Source organism: Malaclemys terrapin, chromosome 21, assembly GCF_027887155.1.
Source record: "Malaclemys terrapin pileata isolate rMalTer1 chromosome 21, rMalTer1.hap1, whole genome shotgun sequence".
Lineage (NCBI taxonomy): Eukaryota > Metazoa > Chordata > Testudines > Emydidae > Malaclemys > Malaclemys terrapin.
The window spans coordinates 5,163,117-5,187,956 of NC_071525.1; the positions used below are offsets into that span (position 1 = coordinate 5,163,117).

Here is a 24,840-nt window from a genome sequence, read left to right on the forward strand (position 1 = left end):
GTTGGCTCCGAGGTCGCCTCTCCGCGGCTCTCCATGTGGTGGTGGGAATTGAATTGCGCCGCGGTTCCTCCGAAGCAGCGGGCGGGCCCCTCGTCCTCGCGCCGGGCCTGATTCTTACTACAGCCCGCGGCAGTTGCTGGTACTGGCTCATCTTTGGAAACCTGCACAAAGGTCCCGGTGTCACGTGTTTGCTTAACAGGCTGTGGTCGTGTTTACTGAACCAGCCAGAATATGGAAGAAAGGGCACGATCACCGACAGCCAAGGTACACGCTCCGGGGCCTGCTGGTGGCTCTCACTCGGGAAACCTTTCACGCTAAATGAGGGCTATCTGGATCGGTGCTAGAACGGTCTGAAAACCAGCCAGATGCTGCAACGTGTGTGTGTGGTCAGTAGGGGGTGCTCGTCTCTCTCCAGGAATGTCCCTGTGCACCAGCAGGGCTGTGATGGGGGACCAGGGAGCCTTACAATCAAAAAGGCCTTGATTGTCTGTGCATAGAGTCCTCCAGGGGACTATTTTTTAATCTTGTTCCTGCTATTACGGCAGGATCCCAGTCCCGCTGCAGGGTTCTGCTTGCAAGCTTTAAAACCCTTCCTGCTAGCTTGGAAGGTTGGACATTAATCGGGTAGGTTAGCGGCCAGGGTAGGTTCCTCATCTCCCCTCCCACCCAGGAGAGACTTGGTCCATCCGCCAGCCCACCCCTATCCTGAAGGACCTAATGCATTGAGCAGTTGGCCAAGTGCATCCGACACTTGGATGCATCTGGTCTGGTTGGGGGTCCAGCGGAGGCATCCTCCACCCAGCCAGGCCTCTTCCGTTGGGCAGCGTGCTCCATCCAGACATGGCTGGTACGTTGTCTTGCTCCCCATGCACCTGGCGTGCTTGGCGGCAGTCGAAGGGGTAACACACTGGCTCCCGCAAGGCAAAGAAGGGACAGTCCCAGAGCTTGGAGCTGATTCAGAGGCTGGCCCCACTATTTGGAGAAGGCAGCATCGTGTAGGCAGGGTGATGTCATAGAGGCCTGAGTCACTGCTGCAAAAGGTGTCACCTCCATTGTCCAGCCCTGCCCAAAGTCGTGCTTATCACTGCGCCCAGGTGGGGCCCTGGCCGGCTTGTCACCTCACGTGGCTTGTGTGTAGCTGCTGCAGATGCGGACCTGCCCTGGGTCAGGCTGGGCTGAGCCGGCAGAGCTTTGGAGACGGCCACGGGGGCCTGACCATCATGGCAGTCAGTGATAATTCGCCTTGTGTCTCCCACGCCTTCCGCTGGAGGATCTCAGAGTGCGTTGCCCACGCTCCTGAAGGAAGCCCCTTGCCCAGCCGGGGAGCTAGCTCAGTGTCACCCCCTCTCCGAGCCGCAGTTTCCCCAGCTGTAAAATGGGGACAGGTCATCCCCAGAGTCCTCCAGGGAACAGATGCCCACTCCTGCTCTGACCATTAGATCCCACTCTCCTGCAGCCAGGAATTCAATCCAGGAGTCCTGGCTTAGTCCCCCTCCCGCGTGAACCGTGAGGTCACCTCCCTATCCCTGCGGACAATGACATGTGGGTGCTCAGTGCTCGCTAACGTCCCCGGGGACGCCGTCCTGGGTTGCAGATCTTGGCTCCAGGGAAGCCCATTTCCCATCTGCAGGGGAGAGCTGAGCTCCCCCAGACAAGCACCACCTTTGGGGAGCATTGTCAGCCAAGGGAGTGCGGGGGACATGCTGATCTCAGTTGCCATCTGCAGGATTTTACTCCCCGTTAGCACCATGCTGGGCTCTGTACGTTCCCTTTCTGCAGCACCTCCTGTTCTCCCCAGGTCTCCCGTCCCCACCCGGCTTCGCAAGGCCTGGCTGAATCGCTGCTCTAGGTCTCTACAGCAAGGAGACGCCCGGGCCAGCCGACGCTATATCTGATGTATAGACCACTGCTCCAGGACCCTGCCAGGCGGGAGACCACTTCCTCCGCGGGGCTCCTCTGTCTCTGCTGGACACCTCACAGAGGGATCCTTGACATCGCAGGGAGGCAGGTGACGGCGGCCCCCTTCTCGCAGGTGGGGAAACTGAGGCACCCAGCCAGTAAAACCAGAGGCAGGATGAGACCTCAGGACTTCCCCATTCCCAGCCTCCGGCTCGTCCTCCAGATTGCGCTGGCGATTTTTTGGGCGGGGGGAGGGGGGGTCCAGGCTGTACCCTGGGTATTTTGCAGCCTTCAAAAGGCAGCCGCTTGGTGGTGAACCAAAGGTCCCTCCGCGGTGGCCGCCTCTGTCTTCCGGCGGAGCCCCGCTCGGTTCAGCCCTTTGGGGACGGGGAAGGCGAGAGGCTGGCGCTGGACAAGGCTGCAGGAGGAGATGGCCCCGCGGGTGAAGGGTTAACAGCTGGGAGGATCCGAAGCGCTGGGCGGGTCCCGGCTGTTTGATTCGGGGTGAGCGAGGAGACGGGGGAGGAACCTGCAAGTTGCGAAGGAGCGAGGCTGGAAGCAGGAGCGGCAGGAGGGGAGGGGGGTCGCCCACGCCCTGCCCCTGGGGTCCTGCCGGGGCATAGCGGATCCGCAACCCTCCCGGGGGAGCAGCCGCCCCCAGCAGGTACGTTCCTACCGCCGCTTTTCACCCATCACCTGCAACAGGTGCCAGCCCGCCCGTGCCGACCCCTCCGGGGGCTGGGCCAGGTGCGTCTCTCCACCTGGGCTGGGGTCGCCCGGCCAGCTCCGGAGAATGGACTCAGCCCCTGCCCTGCACCCGGGGCTCGGCCTGCCTGGGCTGTTGACGATCCCGTGGCTTCCTGGGTAACCTTTGCCCCGTGCTTTGGTGTTAAAACGGGCAAGGGAGAGGCGAGTTGGCAGCCTTCTCCTGGGCGAGTTAAAGCAGCGATGTGGCATAAAGGGAGCTGCTCCCAGGGCAGCCCTTCCCCCAGGGTAAGGGGAACGAGCTATACCCAGAACCTGCGTCCACACTAGGGAATGGCTCTAATAATAGCAGTCGAAAAGCACACCCCGGCCTGCCAACAGAGCTATGCCAGGACCAAATGTGTGTGTAGACCAGACCTTTCCGTCTGTCCCAGCTCTGAATTCTACCACCTTAAGCCCCTGCGTGCCCTGCCCTCCGATTTTAGCTATGTGGGTTAGGAGTGTGATTTTATTATGATCAATTATTTTATTTTACCAACAAAGCTATGCTGCTAATAGCCCCAGCGTAGACCTTGTTACAGCAGTGTACTGGTATAAATGCCGTTAGCATTGATGCTGCTGGAGGGGAACCAGCATAAGCTATTTGGGGACAAGCACTCTTATACCAGTGTAACTATGTCCACACTAGAGAGTTTTCCCGTACTGGAGTAACTCTACTTGTCAAAACCCTCTAGCATGGGGAAGGCCTCAGCAACAGGGCTGCCCAGAGGGGGGGGGGTGGCAACTTGGCCCAGGCCCCGAAGGGGCCCCCATGAGAATATAGTATTCTATAGTATTGCAACTTTTTTTACGGAAGGGGCCCCCAGAACTGCTTTGCCCCGGGCCCCCTGAATCCTCTGGGCAGCCCTGCTCAGCAGATGTCAGATTTTTCTCCCGTGGAAGCAGCGGCAGCAAATCCCATCTGGAGGGCTGGAGCGTGTGGCTGTTTGGTTATATTGGAAGTTGTGGGTCAGCTTGGCAAAGTGACTGTGGAAATATGGCAGGTCTGCTGCTTGTGCGTATCAGACTGTAGTGACAAATGACAATATAGACCCGTGAGCCCTGGTTCTGGGTGCAGGAACTCCGGGGTATTCTATTTCATGCATGATCAATCGAATTGCTTCCTCTGTTCCCCTGGCCGGCCCCCATTGAAGGCTGGGGTGTTGCTGAGGGCAGAATTGGGGTGTTGAGGTGCAAGGTGGAAAGAATCCAGGCTCTGACTCTCAGATCCCCAGCTGGGTTTGCAGGGGTGGGTGTTTGGGGTGGGGGGAGAAAAGGAGAAGGGAGATCCCTTTGCTACAGTATCCTGGTAAGGTAATTTCATGGAGCCCACGCCATCATTTTTAAGAACTACCTCTCAGGGGAACACCTGGCTCTGAACTCGCCCTAGGGGAAGCTGCCCCATCCCTTTTGCAAGTGATTCTCCTCTGGAACCCATTTGCTTCTAATGGTTGCAAACTGCTGGCTGAAAGGCCCCATACAAGTGCAAATCTTCTGCTGCTGCTGGACCAAATTCATCCCTGCGTCACTTGGCTTCCCCTGAGCATTGGCCGGGATGCACTTTGGCCGAGGGTGTTTGAAGCACATCTCCCCCTGCCCCAGTAATGCAGAGTATTGATCTTGGCTCATTTCCTGAGGATGGCTTGCAATCACAGTGTGTTATTCAATCCGGGGGGAGGGGGCTGTTAGCGTTCTAGCATAGAGCACAGGGCCCTCACCCCTTGCGTGTACGGGGTGTGTGTGTGGCGGGGAGATGAGCGGGGCCGATCTCAGCACCCATTGTAGAAACAGCCCCGACAACCAAGCTGCCAACCAAGAGGCCACAGAGCCCAGGTTCAATGTTTCAGTCGAAACAGTTTTTCAGCCGAAAAAGGCCATTTTGACGGCGCTGAATTATTTTGCCGAATTGGATCCGTTTCGATGAACTGGCGTTCAGGAAACCAATTTGGAATTTCTTGGGGGAAAATGCCGCAACATGTTGTTTCCAATGAAAAGTTTCCTTTTTTTTGGCTCCAAAACGTCTTTGCCTTTTGAAATTCACTTGATGCCGTATAACTGTTTCAAACGGTCACATCAAAACGTTTCATTTCAATTGACCTAGAAGGATTTTTTTTCCCCCTGAAATTTGGTTACGGAAAAACTTCCGAATGTTTGGCTTTGGGGCCTGATTCAGGATGGAAAGAAATGTTAAGCTTGAAATATTTCACTGGATGGGCCCGACCAGCTCTACCTCCAATGGGCCATGGAGCCTGAATTCCCCTCTCATCCCCCACGGCGTCCTTCTACCGTGGCAGCAAGACACATTGGTCCATAGGGTGGGCAGCTTGCCCTGGGCTGGTTCTATTCTGTGGATATCGGACTGGATAGCCATCTATCTTGGATGGTTTAGACACAACAAGTCCTGCATCTTGGCAGGGGATTAGACTAGATGACTCTTGCAGTCCTTCTAACCCTATGATTCTGTGACCTGGTCCATTGCCTATTGGGGATCTTCATTGGGGGTGGATTGGACCCATATGGACGTCCCACGTCTGCAGGTTTTCGATCCCACCCCAGCCCTCAATACGCTCAGGGCCTGATCCAACATGTGCTGAAATCCAATGGAAAAACTCCAGCTGACTTCAGATTTGGGCTTTGGATTAGGGCCTTAATAAGATTTTGGTCCCCTCTCCCCCAGGAACTTGATTCTTTTCTTGCTCGCCTAAGCAGCGCCTGGGTTTGTACTTGGGAGACTTTCCCCTAATCCAGAAAATTCAGCACTGAAAGGAACATAAGACTTGCCAGACTGGATCAGACCCAAGGGGAACCCCACAGTAGTGGATGTGAGATAATCTGCCCCCCCAACATCAGGTCTTATCCTGACCCCAGCCAGAGCCTGGCTTGACCCTGAAGCGGTTTAATATCCCTTCCACAATCTGCTTGTATTCGCTATCCTAGCTCTGGGTAGTCTTGCTAGCTGTATAAGTGTCCAAGCCCCCTTTGAACCTTGCTGACTTTTTGGCCTTCAGAGTCATCCTGTGGCCATGAGTTCCACCGTCTAACTGCATGCCGCCCCAGGGGAAAGGATTTCCTTGTATCGGTTATGAACTTGCTACTGTTTAATTCCATCTACTTGTTCCTATGTCAGGGGACAGGGAGGAACTGGATTCTGTTGGGGGAGGGGATTCCAGTGGCACGTGAGGCTGGACAATTTAGCAAGGTCTTGCCCGTCATCTACCCCTATTATGTTGTAAGGATAACAAAACTGCTCATCAGTTGAGCCAGGAGTTGCAGCTCCAGTAACCTGATCCGCGAGTCTCTTTGTCACTCGTAGGCAGGTGGCTGTTGGAATTCTTTGCAAAACGTAAACACAGGTTCTAAGAGGGCTGGGTGTTGAGTTTAGCCCCATTCGTAAGTTACCACTGAGTCCACCACAATCGATTCCTTTCGGGGGGCCCCCGGGATTCAAATCCTTGCTGTGAGTTGAGCTGTTCCAGGATGAATCTAGCAGGCAGCGAGATGCCTGGCTGAAAGAGTGACCTGTAATAACCGGGGCTGATCCGAGAAGGAATGTGCAGGGATGTGTCGTGCTTTAGCACGAAGGCATGTCTTCCTGAACCCAGCCTATAAACTCAGCCTGGAGCAACAAAGTTTTATAATGTCTGGCATTTGAAACAGAAGAGTTGCTTTCAGGATGTCCATGCACACGGTGATGTGTTTGGATAGGGGTATGTCTGTGTCCAGGCATATAAATGACCTACAGTATCAAACTGTGTTAAGAGCCTTTGCTCTGCTCCACAGGAGAGGATAAGAGTATACTACAGCTACCAGCTGAGGGAGCGGCTCTTGCCGCTCAGGTGACGTAGTCTTATGCTTGAAGGTCTGGATTTCAAACTGCATCCCTGAGCCCAACGGGGCTGGTGTGTCTGTGTGTGTGTTTGTGTACGTGGGTGTGTTTATGTAGGGTCTGTGCATGCACCTGTCGAAGGTATTTTGGTGGATGGAGAGAATGTTGCCTAGGCTAGAAAAGGTGCCAGGCAGCGAGCTGGGAGTGTTGGACAGCTGGCTCCGAATGAGAGACAGGATGGTGCATTGGTTATGGCTTGGAAGACATGGGGGTAAGTCCTGTCTGTGCTGTAGACTCCCTGCGTGGCCTTGGGCCAGTGTCTGGGCCTCCGTTCCCCATCTGTACAGTGGAGCTGACAGCAGCTGCCTTGGGTCGTGTGCTAAAGATCACGAGGTTCTGGGGCCGAGCGCTGGGGTTGTCGAATGTGTCCAGCCTGGATGCGGGATGGGCCCTGTTTTCTCTCTTTGGGATTTTGGCCAGAGCCGCCCTGTTTTCACGCTGTTCCCTGCATGCTGGCACGGCTCCCACCTGCGCACATTTCACTTCTGAGCAGCCAGACGCTTCATGCCCCGATGCAGGTAGGGGAAGGAACTGGCAGGGGGGCAGATTGTCTCAGGTAACCTTTCCCTGGATAAAATAATAATACCCAGCTCCTAGATGGTGCTTTCCATCAGTAGAGCTCCAAGTGCTTTCCCAAGCGGGTCAGTATGGTTAACCCCATTTTACAGATGGGGAAACTGAGGCAGAGGGCGGTGCAGTGACTTGCCCGAAATCACCCAGTAGGCCAAGGGCAGAGCTGGGAATATAACCCAGGTCTGCTGAGTCCTGGTCCAGTGCTAGCCTTGATCCCTTTTAAATTCACAGATTGATTCATTGGACAGGCAGTGGATTCTGTACCGGGATTGCTGGCTTGGTGAGGAGTAACTTGGGGTGCAGGAATAGATCCACATTAGTGGTATATTTTCTGGGGTAGCAGCATTCCCAGGAATGGCTTTGTTATTGAGAACCATAGAAGCTACAGTGGGGGGCCCCCAAAAATAATGTCCCGGTGCTGGAACAGGGGAATTGGATGCATATCTCACTAAGGCCCTAATTTGGCCTCTCTCACTGTAGTCCCTGAGCACCTCACCTCTATTTATCGTCACCACTCCCCTGTGAGGCAGGACTACTAGGCCCATTATACAGATGGGGAAAACGGAGGCCCAGAGTGGCTAAGTGACTTACCCAGGGTCACACAGGGAGTTTCTTGAAGAGCAAGGGATAGAACCCAGGATTTCCAAGTCCCAGGCTAGTTCTTCCCCTCCATCACCTATCCTGCCATGGCGCTCCCTAAAATCACTACGTCTGACCCAGCCAATCCCACTGCTGCTGGGGTGGGGACCCAGCAGGGGATGTGTTTTAGGGGGCCACGGAGCTTTGAAGTGCCGTGGGCTCATGTAACCCCTGGGTGAGTGTGTGTGAGGGGCCCTCCGTTTGTGCCAATCCACAGCGGTTGTGAGTGTGGATTTCCCTATCCTTTCCCCCTCCCCCCGAACACCCCCCTGCAGTGGTCACAGTGTTGCCAATTTAGCTGTTTTCCAGCTCCCCCAGTAAATTCGTACCCCACCCCCCATTTCAATTCCTGGAGAAAACACTAATCAGCCACTCCCCTGGCTGTGTGTAGGGCTGACACCGAGGTCTCGTCAGCGGTGCGTTTAGCAATTACCAGATGCCCTTCTGGCCAGATCCGAGGCTTCCACTGTAGCCCCATGGGCTTGGCTGGGTCCCTTGACTATTCATGACTCAAGGCTCCGAGATCAGCAAACAGAGTCTGCCACAAACAACCCACACCTTAATGCCATGTTTCCTGGGCAGGCCGTCCTTGCGCCCTGCAGATCCGGTGCCCAGAAATGCGCAGCAGAGACAATGCAAACAGGGAATAAAGGGAGAGGGATTTTGTTTTGTTTGTTTGTTTTTGCAGGGAGGGGGGCCGGGAGGAATGGAAGAGGAAGAAGGGATATCTACAGGGCAGAGGGGGAGCGGTTAGCATCGTGATCAGAGTCAGCAGGAAGAGAATTAAGTGCCAGCGGGTGCCACCTGCTGTTGTCTGCACACCTTGGATTCCATTTGTTGTGCTGGTGTTTTGATGTGGCTTCTTGGTAGGTGACGCACGGCTGTGAATAGGACAGAATACCACACAGGCTGCTGCACCAAGCAGTCGCCCACACTCCAGCTTCGGGTGAAATCTTGGGCAGCACACTCAGGTTTCTTTAGGCCCCACCTGTATGGGCAGAGGGGAGCGTTGTTTAATGTCTCCTCCTGATCTATCATCATCAGTTTTGCGGTAACAGCCGGGAGCCACAGTCAAAGCCAGCGCCCCGGGGCGCTAGGTGCTGTACAAACACAGAACAAAACCACAATTCCTGCCCCAAAGAGCTTACAGTCCAACTAACAGGACATGGCATTTATATAGGGCATAGGTTCTCAGCCTGGGGACTGGCAGCTCATATTACTGAATGGAAGGGGGGTCCTGGCTAGATCCTGGTAGGGTAAGGAGAGTTCTGAAGCTGGGCTCTTGATATGAGAAAGGTTGAGAGCTGCTGGTCTGGTGCTGTGTGGACATTGATTCCTCTTTTCAGCTCCCTGAGAGGTGGTCTGAGTTGTTCCCTCCATTTTACAGAAGGGTAAACTGAGGCACGGGGGAAGTGACTTGCCTGAGATGACACCCTGAGTCAGTGGCAGAATCCACAGTGGGGCCTCCTAGCCTGGCGCTCTAAGCCCTGGCCAGCACGCAAATCCCATGGACATCAGCGAGCATTGGAGGGCAGCGCCTCTCAGGGTCAGGCCCTCGGCGAGCCTAGCTTGGAGCACGAATCTGCCTTTCAAACAGCGGACTCTCCTGGGCCTGGGTCTGATTGGACACGGTTTGCTTCCCACTTGCCAGAAAGGGCTTTGCTGCTGCAACGTGACACGGGCGTCTCCAGTGGAACAGACCTGCAAGAATTCCTGGGCCTCAGTTTCCCCATCTGTGAAACACGGAAAGCAGCACTTCCCTACCATGCAGCCTGTGGAGAGGATACACACAGGCTCCTGGGGTGCTCAGATATTAAGGTGATGAGCCCCCTGGCTAGATACATTATTAATCTGTCCCTGCATAGGCTACCGGATGAGGGAGCTTGTTCTCTGCAACCGTACATGGTGCTAAGAGTAATATATCCCTGTGATTCCAGCAAGGGGGTCTGGAGACCTGACAAGCCATGTGTTAGCCAATAGCCTGTTAGAGGTGTGTTGCTGCAGGCATGTTATTTAACAGGAGAGCGTTAAATGTAGATCTACCTGCGTCCCTTGCCCTCCTCCACATCTGCTCTGCTATCCTGCATGGTCTGGGGATGTTCCCCAGCAGGATTTATAAAGGGCCGAAGAAAAGGCAATCTGATCCCTTCAAGGCAATCCATGCCACCAGCGAGCCCAGGGCAGGATGGGCTGGGGGTGACGTGGGCTAAGCCAGTTGCCCACCAGTGTGAAGTGCTTTGCTGCAGTTCCATCCCATCGCTTTAAGAACAGATTTCAGCTGAATTAGTGCAACTTCTGCGTGGAGACAAAAATCTCACTATCGAGCCGCCAGGCCTGGCTCTCCACTCCCTCTGCCTTGTGCAGCCACTCCGGTTCACGGTGAATGTAAAACACAGCTAGGTCTGGGCGTTTCCCACCCACTTTGTGTGGGGGTAAACAGTGGTGCCAACCCTCGCAATTGTATCCCAACTCTTGTGATATTTAGTATTTTTTTTCCTTCAAGCCCCAACTCCTGGAGTCACGTGATTTTTGGGAGAGTCACAGGGATTTGTTTAAAGTAAGTTTCTAGCTCTTGTGATTGCTGAGGGAAGCTGGACAACCTGATCCCAGCATGGCCTGAAAGGCTCAGAGATCAGGAGGCAAAGGGGGAAAAAAAAGAAGCCAATTTTTTTTTTAATCTCATGATTGATTAGCTGATCCCATGATTGCATGGGGTTGATGCTGTTATGTAAATGACTCCATACAGTGCAGGGCAGTGGCGAAATCAGGACGTAGGGGTACGTCCTGGCTGATGTCATGGGGAATTTTGCCATTGACTTTAATAGGGTCAGAATTTCAGCACTAGTCCATTGATTTAAAGAGTTCCCAGCACCTGCATCTCTTCAGACACGGTGCTTCCCATGTTCACATTCCTGACATTCCAAACGGTGCCCAGTAAGTAGGCTTGGAGGCGTCAGATTTGTATTAGTAAATGTCAGTAGATGTTGATTTCACTGAACCCACACTAAAGAGAGGACAAACTATTTCCATCAGTAACAATTGAAATTTACAGCTAGGCAAAGCAGGGAAAATGACACCCTGTGTCAGTGGCAGAATCCACAGTGGGGCCTCCTAGCCTGGTGCTCTGATCATTCCACGAATGAAGGGGACTGGACTAGACGACCATGCGAGGTCCCTTCTAGTCCTATGGTTCTGTGATTATTTTTGTGTGTATTTTCATACTAGGTATATTGATGTTGACAATTTGTGACTTACTGGTTATAAAGCTTTCACTTTTCTCGGCATCTGCTGTCATTTGATAATTGTCTGACACCTGCTCCCATACTTTCTGGCATCTGTGAACATTTAAATAGATCAAAATAGGGGGAAAAAATGCTTAAACCCCATAATTTTGCACAACACTGAAAATTTAAATTGATAAAAACACACATTGATATTATCCGTTGACCTAACAATTGAATTCTGCCAAGCCTACTAATATAAATTTTATTAGACTTTTTTTTTTTTTTTAAATTCCTGGTCACTTTCTCATTATAAAACCACGATCTAGAGAACAATAAGGATGTCCAGGAATCTCCCACGTGTTATAAGGCTGTCACTCCATCAGGAGTGACTGGGAAGCTTGTAAATTGTCAGTAAATGACTTCCCCCCCCAGTTCAGTTTGGGAGGCTTTGCTGAACACCAGCGAGGGATGTGATCAGACCGTTAAAGCCCCTGACGTGGAATCAGGACTCCTGTATTTTGCGCCTGACTCTGGAAGGGGCGTATGGCCTCTAGGGGCTAGAATAGGAGACTGGGAGCCCGGGTGCCTGGGTTCTAATCTTTGGCTCTGGAAAGGAAGTGTTTCCTACTGGATAGAACGAGTTTTGGAAATGTCCAATTGAAACGGTTTGTTTTGATGTTTCTGAAATATTTCGATTTTGTTTTTCAGGCTGGAGTCACAAAATTGGGGGGGGGGGTGTTGCCTCCCTCCTTATAGCGTTAGGTCAGTGGTTCGGGCTCTCCCTGGGGAAGTGAGCGCTGGGTGACGGTGCGTGCTGGTCTGTAGAGGATATGAGTGTGTTACAGCCCCCGCTAGGGTGCTTTGGTTGTTGAGCTCCTGGTATAGCAGCTCCTGCGTTCAGCTTTCGAGGGCCCTGGTGGGCACCATGCGCTCGCAAATGCTTCAGCTCGGAGGTTGTCCAGGTCACGGTACTTATACTTATGCATCCGAAGAAGTGGGCTGTAGTCCACGAAAGCTTATGCTCTAATAAATTTGTTAGTCTCTAAGGTGCCACAAGTACTCCTGTTCTTCTTTTTCCAGGTCACGGTGTTTGTCTCCAGGTTCTCTTCCCTGCTCCTGCCGATGGGAGCCTGGTCCCATCAGGGATGAGGACTGCAAGGAGTGGAACATGGGAATCCCTAGACTGGATTAGATCGGGAGGGGGGGGTCCCATCTAGTCCCACAGCTAATCTCTGACAGTGGCCAGACGGCTGCTTCAGAGGAAGGTGCCGGATCCCTGTAGTAGCCGATGAGAACGTGGGTCAGGCCCAGAAGCGTGAGGTTTAAGAGCCGTTGTGTATTCTAACTCTAGTCCGTAGCCCTGTCCCAGCCCTCTCCTCGCTCTCCCAGAGATCAATCCCCTCTTCCCAAATCCCTCTTCTCCACCCCTCCCCCACCCCTGGCATTTCTTTTTCCTTTTTTTTTTTCTTTTTTTTTTGTTGCCTGTTCCTCCCCCTCTCAGCAGCTTGGGTCTCAAGCCTGTTTACATTCCCCAGCAGCACATACAGCGTGTGTGACGGGCTTGTCTGATCTCCCTTCTGCGAATGTGAGGGTGAGTCCTGTTCTAGATTAAAGCTAGAAAGATGGGTTGGGCTGAGGAGCTGTATTCATTCACTACCAAATACTTCTACTAAAAGTACAGGCAGGATGCACGCAGGGCTGCGTCATCGTCAATTACTTGTTTGATCTGTTTCAGAAGGAGGCCGCATGTGGGCTAGGGGGGTAGGGTCCTGGGTGGGGAGTCAGGATTTGTGGGTTGTATTCCTGGCTCCAGGAGGGGCGTGGGGTCTGCCGGGTTAGAGCAGAGGACTTGACGTCAGACTCCTGGGTTCTGTTCGTAGCAGTGGCAGAGAAGTATTTGATTGGGAGTCAGGACTCCTGGATTCCCGGCTCTGCCACTGATTTCCTTGGGTGACCTTCGGCAAGTCACTTCCTCTCCTTTTGCCTGAGTCTCCCCATACGTAACCCCCCACCCTACCAAAACAATAGTCAATTCTCCCCCTGGGGAGCGGGTGAGAGAGAGAACAAACCACAGAGGTCAGATGTTTGGTTGCTTAATGCACACCTGGAAGAAGCTCACTTGCTACTGTGAGGGGGAAGGTACTTGGATTGCAATCTCTTTGGGCAGGGGCTGTCATTTTGTTCCGTGTTTGTACAGCACCGGGCACCATGGGTCCTGGGGCATGACTGGGGCTCCTAGATGCTCCGATAATTGAGATAATAATTCATAAGAGAAGATATGGGACCGTCTGTAGAGTCTAGTAGAACAGAGATGTTGCCCCCCCCCAGGGAGTTTTGAGGGGGGGCTAATCCAGTGCTCTGAGCTCCTCGGATGGAAGGGGAAGGCTGGTTTCTATTCTTTCTCTCCCCATCTGAGCCACCCACCCTGCCTGGGTCATCAGCAGGGGATTGACTTCCCCTGCTTGAGCTAAAAGAGTCACTCCGCTCCCTGGCAACAGTAGTAAGCTGTTATCCTCTAGTAGATCAGCTAGTGGCTGGAGTGGGACCCAGCACACACATAGCCAGTGGGTTATGCTAGCCCCGCAGGGGGAATTGTGGCCCCAGAAGGAGAATCCCATTGGGGCGGGGGGGGGGGGGGGGGGCTTTGCTTTGCTTTGCTTTTCAGCCACTTCCCTGATTCTGGAGCTGTGGCTCTGAGATGGGCACCAGCCTCTTGGTGGTTCTTGGGGGAAAGGCTGGCCCTGGGCTAGGCTGTCCTCACCCCCTGCCCCTCCCCATACACCCCAGCGGGAATCCTGCTGTGTTGTGTACACTCCTCCAGGTTTCCATGGGAGCGCTTCCCGCCCTGGACCCTATCAGCTGACTGCCTTCTAGATATTCCCACCCACCCCCAGTTAGCTCCTGGCTGGCTCAGTCCAGCCTGTTGAGTGGTTAAACAGGTGCTGGGTCCACCCAAACTGCCCCTTCCCCAGGGCTCCTAGAGCATCCTTCTCCAAGCCAGACCCTTCCTCTCCCTCCTCACATGAGTCCCCGTTCGTCTCCTGCTCCCAGCTGCCAGCCCAATGCTCCTGATTCTTCCCTAGCCCCCAGATTTGCCCAACGTCGCATACTGAATTGGTATCAGAGCTAGGAATAGAACCCAGGCGTCCTAGTTCCCGGTCCTTGATTTAACCACTAGACAACACCCCCTTCCTAGAGCCGGGATAGAACCCAGGCGTCTCCCAGTCCCATCCTCTATCACGCTACCTTGCTGTGAAAAGAGAGCTAAATTTATCAGGAGGCCTGACTCCCAGCCCCCTTTGTTCTAATCTCTAGAGAGGCCATGCTTCCCTTCCGGAGTTGGGATGGAACCCAGGAGTCCTGGCTCCCATCTTTAACCACTAGACAGCACTCCCCTCCCAGAGCTGGGAAATGGAGCCCAGGCTCCCTGTCCCCTCTTCCAACCACCAGCTCATGCTCCTCTCCCATTGTTTTGCTCCATCGCTATATATGGAAAATTGGTAACCGGCCCTAGGACAAGTCAGCAAAGATCTGACAGCAGATAACAGGCCGAAAGGGAGGAAAGTTCTTGTCAGCTGACTGTGCTTGGGCACTCGAAAACAGGAAAGCAGTGAGCTCATCCCGTTTGCCCCGGGGCGGTAGCAAGGAAGTTTGTATGTCGGGGGCAAAGAGGACGCTGCAGGCTGGCCACAAGCGCCGAAGGCGTCAGTGCAGATAGAGGCCGGAGCAGATCTCTGCAGGAGCAGGTGAAGAGGGTGAGTCCATGGCAGCTAGAACAGAAGCATGGAGCTGATCACACATGGAGGAAAACTCACAGTTTGGTCGGTGACTGAGCAGGGCATAGCCCTAAAGATGGTTGTAGGCTGGGCAGCATGATCTGGCGGAGAGGGCGCTGGGCTGAGCCTCAGGACTTCTGGGGTCTATTCCTGGCTCTGCCACTGACCTGCTGGGTGACCTTGGTCAAGTCCCTGCCCCATTCTGTGCCTCAGTTTCCCTCCTGCCCTTTGTCTGTTTTAGATTGTGAGCTGTTCCAGGCAGGGGACATCTCTCACTGTGTGTCCGGTACAACATGTAGCATGTTGAGGCCTCTAGGTGTTACTGTAATCATAATATTGTAGCCAAGGGCCCATCCATATTAGGGCTCCCAACATTGCAATGTCATTAACCTCCCCCTCTACGTGGGTCATCAGCAGGGTGTGACCAAGGATCTGCAGCACAACTGTCTGCTACTTGAGCTAAAGGAGTAACTTCGTTAGTTGGCAGCAGTAGTAGGTTGTTGTCTTCTATGTGCAGATAGGGCCATGACTAGGGCTCTATCAAATTCACGGCCATGAAAAATGCATCATGGACCGTGGAATCTGGTCTCCCCCTGTGAAATCTGGTCTTTTATGTGCTTTTACCCTACATTATACAGATTTCATGCAGGAGACCAGCGTTTCTGAAATTGGGGGTGCTGATCCAAAAGGGAGTTGCAGGGGGCTGCCGACTGAGGGCCCAGGTCTGCAGGCAGCAGCACAGAAGTAAAGGTGGCAATACCGTACCAGGCCATCCTTACTTCTGCGCTGTTGCTGGTGGCGGTGCTGCCTTCAGAGCTGGGCTTCCAGCCAGCAGCCGCCGCTCTCCAGCTGCCCAGCTCTGAAGGCAGAGACACCGCCAGCAGCAGCGTAGAAGTAAGAGTAGCAGTACCGCAACCCCCCCGCCCCATTACCTTGTGACCCCTCCCCCCAACTCCTTTACTGGTCAGGATCCCTAAAATTACAACACCCTGAAATTTCAGATTTAAATTGCTGAAATCATGAAAGTTACGATTTTTAAAATCCTATGACTGCGAAATTGACCAAAAGAGACTGTGAATTTGATAGGGCCCTAGCCGTGACCCATATTGAGGGTATGTCTTCACTGCAGGATTGGTCTGGACTCTTACCTGGGTGTTCCTCCTAACCCCCAACCCGGCCACACACACAACCCTCTGACCTGAGTTTGGTGCTACTTTCAACCTGAGCTCACTGGCCTGGCTGAGAGGGGGTGAGAGAGATCTCTCTAGTGTAGATGCAGGCTAAACCCCTTGCATGCTGATAGTCTTCCAACGCCTTCCCACAATTCCCCCCTGCGTGGCTGGAAGGATGGACAAGTTCTTCCACAATTTGCTGGGAAAGCATCCCGGAGCATCTCAGCTCTCTGCAACACAAAGAATCATGGGACGTCCTAGCGACCCAGAAGTCCTAGTGACAGACACGGGGGGGTGGGGGGGACGCAGAACCAGTGAGGACGCAGTAATTCAGGCAGGGCTTTGTAGCAAGGAGGCTCAAAACCCACAATCCCAATCACTCCTTGTACCTACTGCATCCCAAGAGGGACAGGTCTAAAGTGGGGGTGCAGAGGAGGTGATAAATATGCAGACACATGCGGATGCTCAAATTGTCCTGCAGCCACTGAATGTAGGGCCCTTGGGTTTCCCGCGGGGAGGGAGATTTGTGGTGGCCTGCCTGTTTGCAGCCCTCCCCTGCACAAAGACACCAACGTGACCCGCAGTTACAGAGACTGTTGATCTCCTACAGCACCTTTCCTAGCTGAGGCCTTGTCTAGGCCGGAGGATAGACCCCATCCGTCGGCTGCATTAATGCTGCTCCCAAAGAGACATGCCGGGGTCTGGGCTAATCGAGGGTCACTCCACAGCTGGGCGGGTGAAGGAGTCTAGGGCTGGGTAAGGTGGTGTTACAGCTAGGGGAGAGCGAGCTGGATTCCGTTCCGCATCATTCACAGAACAGGAGTCTCCGGTTCTAATTTGCAGAACTTTTCCTGCTGGCGATACTGACTGGGGGCAGGAAGTAATACCCATCGCCTGAGGCTGCCTTTCTTATCACTTAACGGCCTTGAGAGCCTAACTTGGAAGATACAGTAAAGAGAAAGGCAAAGTATTTATTATAAATAATAGAAAAACTCAGAGAGGATGGGTGGCCTTGTGGCTAAAGGCAGTAGCCTGGGATTCAGGAGATCTAGGTTCAATTCTTAGCTGTGCCACAGACTCCCTGGGGGACCATGGGCAAATCACTTAGGGTACGTCTAGACCTCAATCAGTGGCTATGATTACAGCTTGAGCTGACGTGCTCCAGTCCTAGAACAGTGAAGCTGTGGTAGCCAGAAACTGCTGTCTAGAGACACCTTTAATCTCCCTGGGCCTCAATTCCCCATCTGTAAAATGGGGTTATATATTTATTTTGATAATGTTACTTCCTTTGTCTTGTCTATATAAGTCTTCACGGCAGGGACTGTCTCCTACTGTGCGTCAGTGCAGTGCCTAACACCGTCTCCGCTGCACTCTCTACGCTGTCCTATCACAGTCATAATGATAAGAATGCAAAGAGCAGAGGTGGCATTTCAGATCTCGTGGGGCTGGTAGGAAAATGCTCTCTCGCAAATGCAGCTGGAAGCTAGCGAGAGGGGATAAACGGGACCTTTCTTTTTTGATAGCACCACGTTCGTGAGCGCACCTGAAAACTCTGGGCTATCGAACCAGCAGCCAGGTAAGCCCAAGAGTTCCAGCAGCAGCAGATGGAGTATGGACTCCCCATGTGAGCTTTTCAAATAACACCAGGGGCTAGGCCTCTTTCTTTCTTTTTTCTTTTTTCCCCCTTCCTTCTGATTCACCGCCTCAGTGACTTGCCTTCAGTGCAGTCTGGGACCATTTTGCTTTTAGCACCATGACCCCACATTGACCTGTGAGTCAACAGTCTCTGGGTAGGAGCGTTTAAGTGCAAAATCAAAGGAAAGGAATGTCTGAGCAGGCCTTTATGATGGTCCCTCTGCAACTTACAAATTTCATGCAGTGGCCAGGAATCATTAAAGCCACTTCTTGGTCTAAGCCTTCCCAGGTGTGTCGATCATCAAGACCTACAGAAATGGAAGCAGTCGTAGTCTAATCCAATTTCTGTACTTAGCTAATAAGGCATCAGATTATTATTATCATTATTGTATAAATTATTACCACAGCATCTAGGAGCCTTCACCATGGACTAGGACTCCACGGTGCCAGGTGCTGTACAAATACAGAACAGAAATATAGTCCCTGCCCTACTGTTAGCATTTTAAGGGCCAGATCATCAGCTGGTATAAGTCAGCACAGCTCCACTAACTTCAATTAGTGATTACCAGCAGCTAAAGATTGGGAAAGTAAACTGGACTAAAATTGGGAGGCCTGATATTCCTCTGCCTTGGGTAGTTTAAACACAACAAATCCTGCATCTTGGCAGGGGATTAGACTAGGTGACCCTTGTGGACCCTTCTAACCCTCTGGTTCGTTTGGGGCCCATTCTTGAAGTTCTGTGGTTGATCTTTGCATTTCTCTCCTGGAAGTCAATTAAGCAAATCTCTCTTCTGTTTATGGTCAGTTTCACTTTCAGTGCTGTCTGTGCGGCAGCGTTTGGGTTGCAGGCAATGGCGGGGAGCGATCAAACTGCTTCCGGGCTGGATACAATGCTTTGTAAATGCTTTTGGGTTGTTGGGATTTGGAACCAAGCCTGCGTGGATGGTGCTCCTGGACTGCTGGATTTCCTCTAGAAACGGTGTGAATTTCATGACCCCAAAGACCTTTTGTTGGCTATGTCCAATTTACTCTCTCACTTAGCACGACTGTAAAATGAGGAAACTGAGGCCCCGAGAAGTGATGACTCACCTGAGGTCGTGCTGGGAATCCGTGGCAGAGCAGTGAATTGAACTTGGGTGTCTCGAGTCCCAGGCTAGCGCCCTAACCACTGCACCCTCCTTCCTCGGGGAGGTATTAACCCCTATTTTACAGCAGGGGAAACTGAGGAACGGTGACTTGATCCAGGCCACACAGTGAGTTGGTGTCAAAAACCAGGATGAAAATGCAGGCGTGGCCACCTCTAACCACTGAACCACACTGCCCTTCACTGTAACTTCAGCCCTAATGATTGCTAAACGGCAGCTCTAGGTTGCTTTCCAAATGCTGAATTTCCCTCTTTGCTGTTAGGTATTAACTACACTCCCTTCCCCAGCTACGGTTCATGTTTTCTGCTGGTGTCAGAAATGCCAGGCGAGCTGTAACAGGGGCCGTGATTGCTCCTCTTTTCCTTCAGAAATTCTTTGCCGTTTAATGAGTAACTCGGGTGGTGAGATGGGTGGGGGGCACTTGACTTGGGGAGATTTTTTTCTTTTTCTTTCCTCTTAGTGCGCTGGAATATCCAGGGCTGATAACTCCACCCACTCTTGTGCCCATCTTGTGCCACCCTCCCGGCTCCTTGGCAAAAGGCCTAGGGCGTGAATGGGCGCCCCCCCCTTTCCAGGGTCTGCCCCAAGCCCACGCTAGGCCCGGCAGGGGCGCGTGCTCCCCGGCAAGGGGCGTGCGCTCTCACGTGTGCTGTAGCCAACGGGCCTGAAAGAGGGATCTTTAGGATGACCGATCCATAGGTGACGTACCCGCCTCTTACCACCCTGGCTGCTCCCTGTTGAGCCATGTATCCCTCTGGAGCCCCTCACATCTGCCTCAGAGGGAGGGAGGGAGCTGGCCAGAGGACGCCAGGGTAATTCAGCCCCTTGAGCTGGTCCGTGTCATGTCCGTGAAGTGCCGAGCGGTGAAGTCTCAGGCAGGAAATACCCAGTGCGGCTACAGACTCATTAAACCATCCGTCGTCTCTTGGGGTCGGAAGGAGAGAGATGGGATGGAGGGATTGCATAAGGCAGAGGCAGAGAGGAGTGTGTGTCAACTGGATAATATCCCTGAGGAGTTCCCAGCTCTGCTGTGAGCCCTCTAGTGGTTCAAATCCTGCTCCGCCGCAGCTCCCCATGTGACCTTGAGTAGCTCACTTAGCCTCATGGAGCCTCAGTTTCCCCAGCTGTACAATGGGGCTAACAGCAATGCCCTGCGTCCCAGGAGGGTTGTGAGGATAAATACGTAACAGACGGCGAGGTGCTCGGATACTGCGGTGATGGGGTGTGAGTACGACGCACAGGCGCTTGGCTAATTGCTTTGCCATTTGGGGATGGGCGGAGACTTGCTTTCCCTTAGCGCTTGGCAAGGAGTCGCTGGGAATCAAGGTCTCTTCACACACCCCCCGCCCCCCAGTGCCCAGCTGCTGTGTCTTGGGAGACCCAGCCAAGAGCCATTGGGGAGCACGGATGCTGGAGCCCCAGATTGTTGGCCGATTTGTCTCCTCCCAGCATCACCCTCTGAGCTGTAGGTCAGCGCCTTGGGGGAGGCTCTGGTGTGGTTTACGACGTGCTCGCTGAATGGATCTGTTGAAGGGAGCATGGGGAAATGGCCAACAAGGGCAGTTCCTCTTTATGGCTGTAATAAGCTTTAATGTCCACTTGAAAGGCGGCTGCTTTCGTGGAAGAGCTCATAAAGAGAGCACGATGGGACGGGCTGGGGATGGATTGGTCAGGGGACACAGGATCAGCTGTAGCAACCAGCTTACAGGAGCCTCAGTTTTCCATCAGCGCCCCCCAACTATTGCAGGATAAGGCTTGACAGCTGGGTTGTAACTGGGCGCTACAATCCTGCGTAGAGCCACAGCGACGCATTGGCTGACTCACCCTGGAGTTAGCCCAGGTGGGTCCCATCAGCTTGAACAGGCAGATGGAACTAGGGGCTGGGAGAGAGGGGAAGCAATACACACCAGCAAAGTGGGGAGTTCCCAGATCCAGTGTGTCTGGCGTTGCCGGGGACAGGCAATAGCAAGACCGGCAAGAGGCTACCCCCTGTGGATGTACCCCCACCCTGATCTGACGTGACCAACGAGCCTGGTTCTGTCCCAGCGTGTTCCGGTTTTTCCCGTGCTCTGGCCTAGAAATGTGGAGCCTTAAAATGGGCAACTGAGTTGTCCCTCTTTCATGCTCAGTAGTTCCCTGTGCTGCTCCTCCTCCCCCTACACCCAAGTCGAGCAGGCGCAGCAGTGTCTTATCAGCCGTGCCACCAATGCCACTGAGCCCCGGACAGCGGCTCTGGGACTGGTACCTCCCGGGTTGGCTGGGGTGGGGACTTGGCCAGCTCTGGCACAAGGCTAGGGAGGAGGGGGTGACGGGCCCCTGCTGGGTGAGGAGTGACCCAAGGTCCTGGCCTTCGATAATCTGGTCACCGTAATCCCCAGGGTCCGCCCTGAGTAGGGGCAGGAGGCCAGCTCGGACTCTGGGGGCCTGTCCAGTCCTCTGGCAGCGAGGGGGCTGGTCGGTGCCAGTTATAGCGATGGCTTTGGGGTTGCGGATGCTTGCAGAGCTGAGAACCCACCAACTTGTTTCCTGTAGGAGCTGTATACTGCTGGGGTGTGAGTGGAGTGGGACCTTGCCTGGGGGCTGAGGGAGCAGTTTGGGTAAGGACAAGCATAGGGGCAGGGAGCAGGCACCGGTCCCAGGGTGAAGCTGGAGTCAGGGTTGAGGGGTCAAGGGATGAGCTGGAGTCCTAGCCGGGGGTCAGAAACCAGACAGGAGTGGAGCAGGAGCGGGACTGGGCGTGAGTACTGGAGCAGGGACTGTGTGGAGGGGGCTCGCTGGGCCCAGCTGGGTTGCCTAGTGGTCAGGCTGGAGCTGACAGGCCCCATCGGGCGGCCATCTGACAGGAGTGACCCCAAGTCACCGTTAGGAACCCCCTACCTTCCATACCCACCCCCAGTCTGCTCGCTGTGACATTGCTTCTTGACTCAGCCTGGGCCTGACCTCTCTGTCCTGTCTGTCTCCCCCCCCCCCCCCCCCCCCCTCCAGCATCCGTCTGTCCCTGTGACTTGAGGATGAACAGCCCCGATCAATGCCAAGGAGCCTGCGACGGCGTCCCCTGCAGGGCCCGGGGCCAGAAACGCCGCTGCATGTCGGCTGTGGAGCAGGACTCCTGCCCCGGTGGCGACTCGGAGGCCGATTGGGAGATGGAGGAGGAGAAGGAGGACCGTTTCCTGGGTGTGCCGCTGCGGAGGTCGTGCATGTCGAGGACCTCCTTCCGGGGACGGGACTCCTACCGGCGCCACAGCTGGGAGCCAGGCAAGAAGCTGCAGAGCGACCCGGACTACGACCAAATGAGGTACCCAGCCTGGCCCATGGCGCCTTCTCTCCCTTCCATGGCCTGGAAGCCTGGAACCCCCACCCCGCGCCTGCCATCTTGGCACCAAACGCAGAGCCTAAGAAATGTGCTTGCCGCTTGACATTAATGGTGATTGGGGGGGGGGGCGTTAACCCCTGGAACTGGCCGCTGCAGGGTGGTGGTTGGGGTGTGTCTAGCTGCTGGGGTGTATTCCTGATGGAGATGGGGTGTTAACACCTATTGCAGAATGTTATGTGGGCAAGGGTGTGGCTTGCGGATCTTGTTTCTGAAGGGTCGGGATCCAGTTCAGGCCTTTCCCTCGAAAAAGGCAAATGTCATCCTAGGATGTCCAGTAGAGAGAGGGAGGTATTAGCGCCAAGCTGCTGGGAAGATGTCGTCGGGCATCCTGGGTACAATTCTGGCCAGTCGAGTTCGAAAGAGGTGAATTCAGATGGCGGGAAGTGCCGAGAAGAGATCACGAGGGGACTGGGGAGCCGACCCCCCAGGAGGAAAGTCTCTGGCTTGTTCAGTGTGGCAGAACCAGGGCCGAGATCGAGGGGATCTGGTGGCTCTCTGTGAAGACACTGGGGTGAACCCCAGGGAGGGGGATGAGCTAAAGGACAAATGTTGGCATGAGAACAAAGGGGGATGAAGCGGCTGTGAGTAAATTTCACGGGGGAATTATAAGGTTTTCCCACCATCGGAGGACAGAGGGTCTCGGACAGCCTCCCAGTAGCAGAGGCAACAACCTAACTCGCTTTAGGAGGTGCTTGATCAGTTTCTGAAGGGGATGGCCGGAGGGGCTGCCTGTGACCGCCCGGGGTTGGACCCAGTGGTCCCCTCCGGTCTTGTGTTCCAGTCTGCCACAAAGTAGGCAGATGGTTCCCCCTGCTGGTCGTGTGAGGCAATTGCGGTCTCAGCGAGCCACCTGCCCATGGCAAAGACCGAGGCCATCGCTGAGAACCGGGTCCTTTGTTTCGCAGTATTTCAGCTCCCCGGTAAAGCCAGGCCTGGCAAGATCCAAGCCCCAGTGTCTGTAGCAGAAGCCGGGCCCCTTGCTTGCGTGATGGGGGAGCCGGCCCCTCTGACTCACCCTGCCGCTACGCCCACCCCACGGCCCCTTCGTGTGTCCGGTTGAAGCAAAGCCTTTCGTTCCGAGGGGAGCGTTGGGGTTTTTCTCTTTCTGAGAGTGGCCGGCTCAGGCTAATGATTGGCTTTTTCGTCCGCTGTAAAGAGGCAGCTATGAAACATAACCAACCCCCAACCACCAGCCCACTTCTGCAAACAGCGTGGAGGCCGGAGCAGGAAGTCGGGCTCTGAGATCCAGAGACCGAGTCTAGAGACGTGCCGGCGTTGGGGGAGTAGGGGGAAGGGGAGATTGCGCCGGGGGCGAGGGAGGGGTTCATCCAGGCACCATGTTCAGCAGGCTGTGGTGAGTAAGGTGTGCTCTGTGGGAATGATTTCGATGTCAGTTTCACTACTGGCCTCTGAGCTAGCAGGGGCTGAGTGGGGAGGGGCAGGGGGGGGGGGGGAGGGGAGGCTGTGGTTAAGGCAAGCGACCTGCGTGTTGGAGCCGAGGGCTCTGTCCTGGCCTCTGCTCCCCTGGGTTGCTATGAGGATCCGATGCTGTTTGCAAAACTTGCATTAGGATTCAACTTTCCCGTGCTGAAAGTCGGGGGGCGGGTGGGTTGTTGGGCCCCTTTATGGGGAAGGGAAAGGAAAGAGCAGCGTGATCCAAGATGCAGCTGGTTGTCACCTCCCTGAAAAAGAGTGGGTTTTTATTTCGGAGCCAGCGGCGAGAGTCAAACCTCCCGCTATGCTGGTGTGAAGCATCTACGACTAAATCCCCTTGCGGACGGATTAACCCTAGCTGCAGGGGCAGCAAGGCATCCTCATCCCCCTTGTGCAAAAGGGGGAAACCGAGGCACGGAGCGGGGACGTGACCTGCACCGCAGCTTAGTGCTCCGAGCTCAGGACCTGCCCCCGGTCTCGGAGGGGAGTCGCTGTCAGAACCGGGAGGGGAGCGTGGGAGTTCTGGTTCGCGGAGCCGGGGAGGCATGCGTGGCGCAGTGCGTGGCGCCCTCTGCTGCGGTGGAGGGAATGAAGCAGTCCCAGTGTGCGTTGGTTTGGATTTGGGGTTGGGGGTGGGAAGGCGGCTAGCAGGTTTCTGGGCTCCGGCCTCGGAGTTCTCAGCCTGACTCTCCCTCGTCTGTTTCAGCGTGAGTTTGAAGGGCCTGGCACGTGAGGAGTTCGACTCCGCTGAGGGGCAGTTGGACGGCTTCTCCCGACCCCGCAGGGACCCCCGCCGGGCCCCCATCATCCGCAGCAACGACGAGCTGGAGTCCCTGCTCTCGCAGGACGAGGAGGAGGAGGAAGAGGACCTGGAGCGGGCTCAGGTAGGGATGCATCTCCCCTTCCTCCCTTGAGCCCCAGGGGATTTGCCCGAAGGGGGTGGAGGGCCAGATCCGGGAAGGTGCTGACTATCTCCTGCCAGCTGCTGTGTGTCCTCAGCTCCCATTGGCTTCAGCGAGAGTGCTCTGCACCTCACAGGATCAGTGCCCTTCTCCCTCCCCCAAATCTCGCCTATTTGCACCTGCACATTTGCAGCAATCATGCAACCAGCTCTCATGCTTCAGGGCCTTGTCCCGCACCTGAGACGGATCAGGAAGGAATTATCCCTCTGCTTGCGCATCACTAAGCACCTGGCCACAGCTGTATCCCCAGGGGCAGCTGCCTTGCTCTGAAGCACCCAAAACAGGCCATAAGAGGCAGGGATACTGACTCAGATGGGCCAGTGGTCTGTGATACAAGGAGACCGGGCAGGAGTCCAATCCGCTGTGGAGGGAGGGTGG

The 24,840-nt window shown here is 54.5% G+C and overlaps 1 protein-coding gene across 1 annotated transcript in view; it reads left to right on the forward strand.

Moving 5' to 3' along the window:
* The first annotated feature begins 2,438 nt into the window (after positions 1–2,438).
* ARHGEF2 (Rho/Rac guanine nucleotide exchange factor 2) overlaps positions 2,439–24,840 on the forward strand; it is a 124,745-nt gene continuing 102,343 nt past the window's right edge. Inside the window, exons 1-3 of the mRNA XM_054010806.1 lie at positions 2,439–2,563; positions 21,679–21,988; positions 24,207–24,384. Coding sequence (XP_053866781.1) covers positions 21,705–21,988; positions 24,207–24,384 — 462 coding nt within the window. The 5' untranslated portion in view covers positions 2,439–2,563; positions 21,679–21,704. The remainder of the gene's footprint in view (positions 2,564–21,678; positions 21,989–24,206; positions 24,385–24,840) is intronic.